The sequence below is a fragment of the Montipora foliosa genome, chromosome 3 (assembly GCF_036669935.1).
Source record: "Montipora foliosa isolate CH-2021 chromosome 3, ASM3666993v2, whole genome shotgun sequence".
Taxonomy (NCBI): Eukaryota; Metazoa; Cnidaria; class Anthozoa; order Scleractinia; family Acroporidae; genus Montipora; species Montipora foliosa.
In genome coordinates this window covers 62,448,841-62,451,340 of record NC_090871.1, presented here as the reverse complement: position 1 = coordinate 62,451,340, position 2,500 = coordinate 62,448,841, and the positions used below count along the sequence as shown (strand labels likewise).

Sequence of the window (2,500 nt, the reverse complement as noted above, 5' to 3'; positions counted from 1 at the left end):
CGTATTAGTTGTTTTCAAACAACTATCTTGATGCATTTGTGGCGTCAACCCTGTATTAAACCTTTCATTCCATTCATTGCTCTGTTGTGGATTACAGTACGACCACTTTCCCATCTTTCAAAGCTAATTAAAAAGTTAAAGGTTCTAAAAGCAACAGGATGTATTTGGGACGATTTCAGAGAATAAATAAAGTGGAAAACTGTGTTGAAGTGATACGCACTTTAAGCAAAAAATGTTGCAAGTTGTACAGGCCCGTAACCAGGGGGGGTGCACGGGGTGCGTTCGCCCCCTCGTGCAGTCGGTTAAACTGAGGTTTAAAACTTAACATTTTAAATAAAATCAAAGAATGGAAAAAGCAGTAATGTATTCACTGGGAAACTAAAACCAACTGCACCCTAGTAGCCTGAGCCATTCAGAACATTTCAATGAGGGCACAGCTAAGAGTGCGTTTTTTTGGAAAAACCAAAAACGGGTTTCTGATCTTGGATCAATGGATTTTCCAGTGTCAAAAAACGCAAAATCCAAAATTATTTTCCATGACAACGCAAACAAACAAACCCAGAGTTGCGTGCAAATTTTAAAAACAAGAAAAAAATAGCGGTTAAGTTTGTTTTCAAGAAGTTCTTAAATGAAAATGCCATCAGTAAAAAAATACCTTGGCGATCGATAAAAAGAAACGACGAAAAACATTATTTTTTTCGCTGTAGGAAAGGTGCTAACAATATTGTTGCTGTCAAGAAACTTTTAGTGTAATTTCTGGTGTGAAATTTGCAGGAAACCTAACTATTTTCGACCTATTCATGTCTTCGATCGTACGGTAAAAATAGCGTGAGAAAAACATTTGGGCTGAACTGTCACGTACGGCGGTAGCTGTTGTGTACCATTTTTGCATGGGAAAGCCCTTGTCAAAGATACTTTTTTCAAATCCTTTCCCAAAAAAACGCTGAAGTGATGAACCTCAAAAATCCGGATTTAGATTTAATCCGAAGTATCCTCCTCAAGAGTGGATACTTTCCTACCGTGTACTTTCCCGCTACAATTTCTCATGTATTGCTACTTTCCCAATAAATGGATCAGACAATCAAAAATACATTTTGGTAGTTTGGTCCACTTTGGCCTCATTAGCACCCCCCCACATGAAATCCTAGTTACGGGCCTGTTGTAGCACACTTTTGCTGGATTGGGGAACACCAAGCATTAAATGCAAGAAACCAAATGCAAGAAAATTAAAATACTACTTACCATTTATTCTTAACGTCTATATACCACTGCTTACCTTCTTTGTGTCACGTTGGCAAATGCACGAAAGGTCAGTTTAGGACCTTCCCCAGCCTCAAATGTAATCTATAATGATGAAAATAAAATATCAGGTATTTCTATTTCTAAATGTTTCTTAATTAATATGGTACAAAATACATTATTTCATAAGGCTCTTGCTGAGGGTCAGTGGTTACATTATTGGTCAATCACCCATTGAACCCTGGGCGTGAAACTTGTAGATTTTACTCTGTCTAACGCTAGATGATTTTACTCTTCAGTCGGAGGGGGGTGGGGGTGGGGGTGGGAAGTTCAGGAGTGAATGGGCTAACTTCTACCTACAACCATAAAATTATGTTGATTTTTCCCTTTACGATAACGTACATTATTCAGATGTGTCGAGAAAATCGTGGTTTGCATCCACATGATGAGACTGCCATGCTAGTGTGCGAAACAACAGAAAATGGCCCCACACGTTTTACATGATATTATAGAGTCAAATCCCAAAAGACATTTTACTGAATTGTTCTGTACACTGACACAGCCACTGTGACATCAGATGCAAACCATCAATACAATTGTAGTCCTAGTATCAAATACTGCCATCAATTTTGGTTAGCAAACTAAAATTAAATTAAATTAAAAGCAGCTACTGTGTACTCTAACTTCTATTTCACACATGCTAGCTGCCTCGTATCATGTCCTTATTCGTTTCATAATTCACATTTTTCCAGTTTTGTTTTTTTTTTACTTGTTTGTTTCAGTTTCATAATTCCCATTTTTCCAGTTTCCTTTTTTTTTCACTTGTTTGCTTTGTCGCAAGTCATCTTGTGAACAGTTTAAGTTCTATTTTTACCACCAACACCAGATAAAGAAAATAGCTGTAAGTCCATCAGTTTCTTATTTACTTTAATTTTCTTGTCTCACTTCTAGTTTTGTTATCGTCCTTCTATTTCCTTCGGCAGGTATTTTTTGCAGGTTGCAGGTTGCAGGTTGAAATTTAATTATGACTGGAAAACCACTGGCACTTAAAAGAAAGGTAAAGCGATAGACTTACTGTGACTGTTATATGAATAGCTAACCTTAGGCCTAAAAACATTTCTTTAGGCCTAATTAGGCCTAAGGTTAGCTATTCGTGTAACAGTCACGGTAAGTCTATTGCTTTACCTTTCTTTTAAGTGCCAGTGGTTTTCCAGTTACAGTATAACTGAATTTCAACCTGCAACCTGCAAAAAATACCTGC

General features: G+C 37.2%; 1 protein-coding gene across 1 annotated transcript in view; it reads right to left on the bottom strand.

Moving 5' to 3' along the window:
* The window catches only part of LOC137997899 (dnaJ homolog subfamily C member 11-like), a 34,928-nt gene that overhangs the window by 24,610 nt on the left and 7,818 nt on the right, over positions 1–2,500 (bottom strand). The window contains exon 10 of the mRNA XM_068844221.1: positions 1,277–1,344. Within this exon, the coding sequence (XP_068700322.1) occupies positions 1,277–1,344 (68 nt within the window). The remainder of the gene's footprint in view (positions 1–1,276; positions 1,345–2,500) is intronic.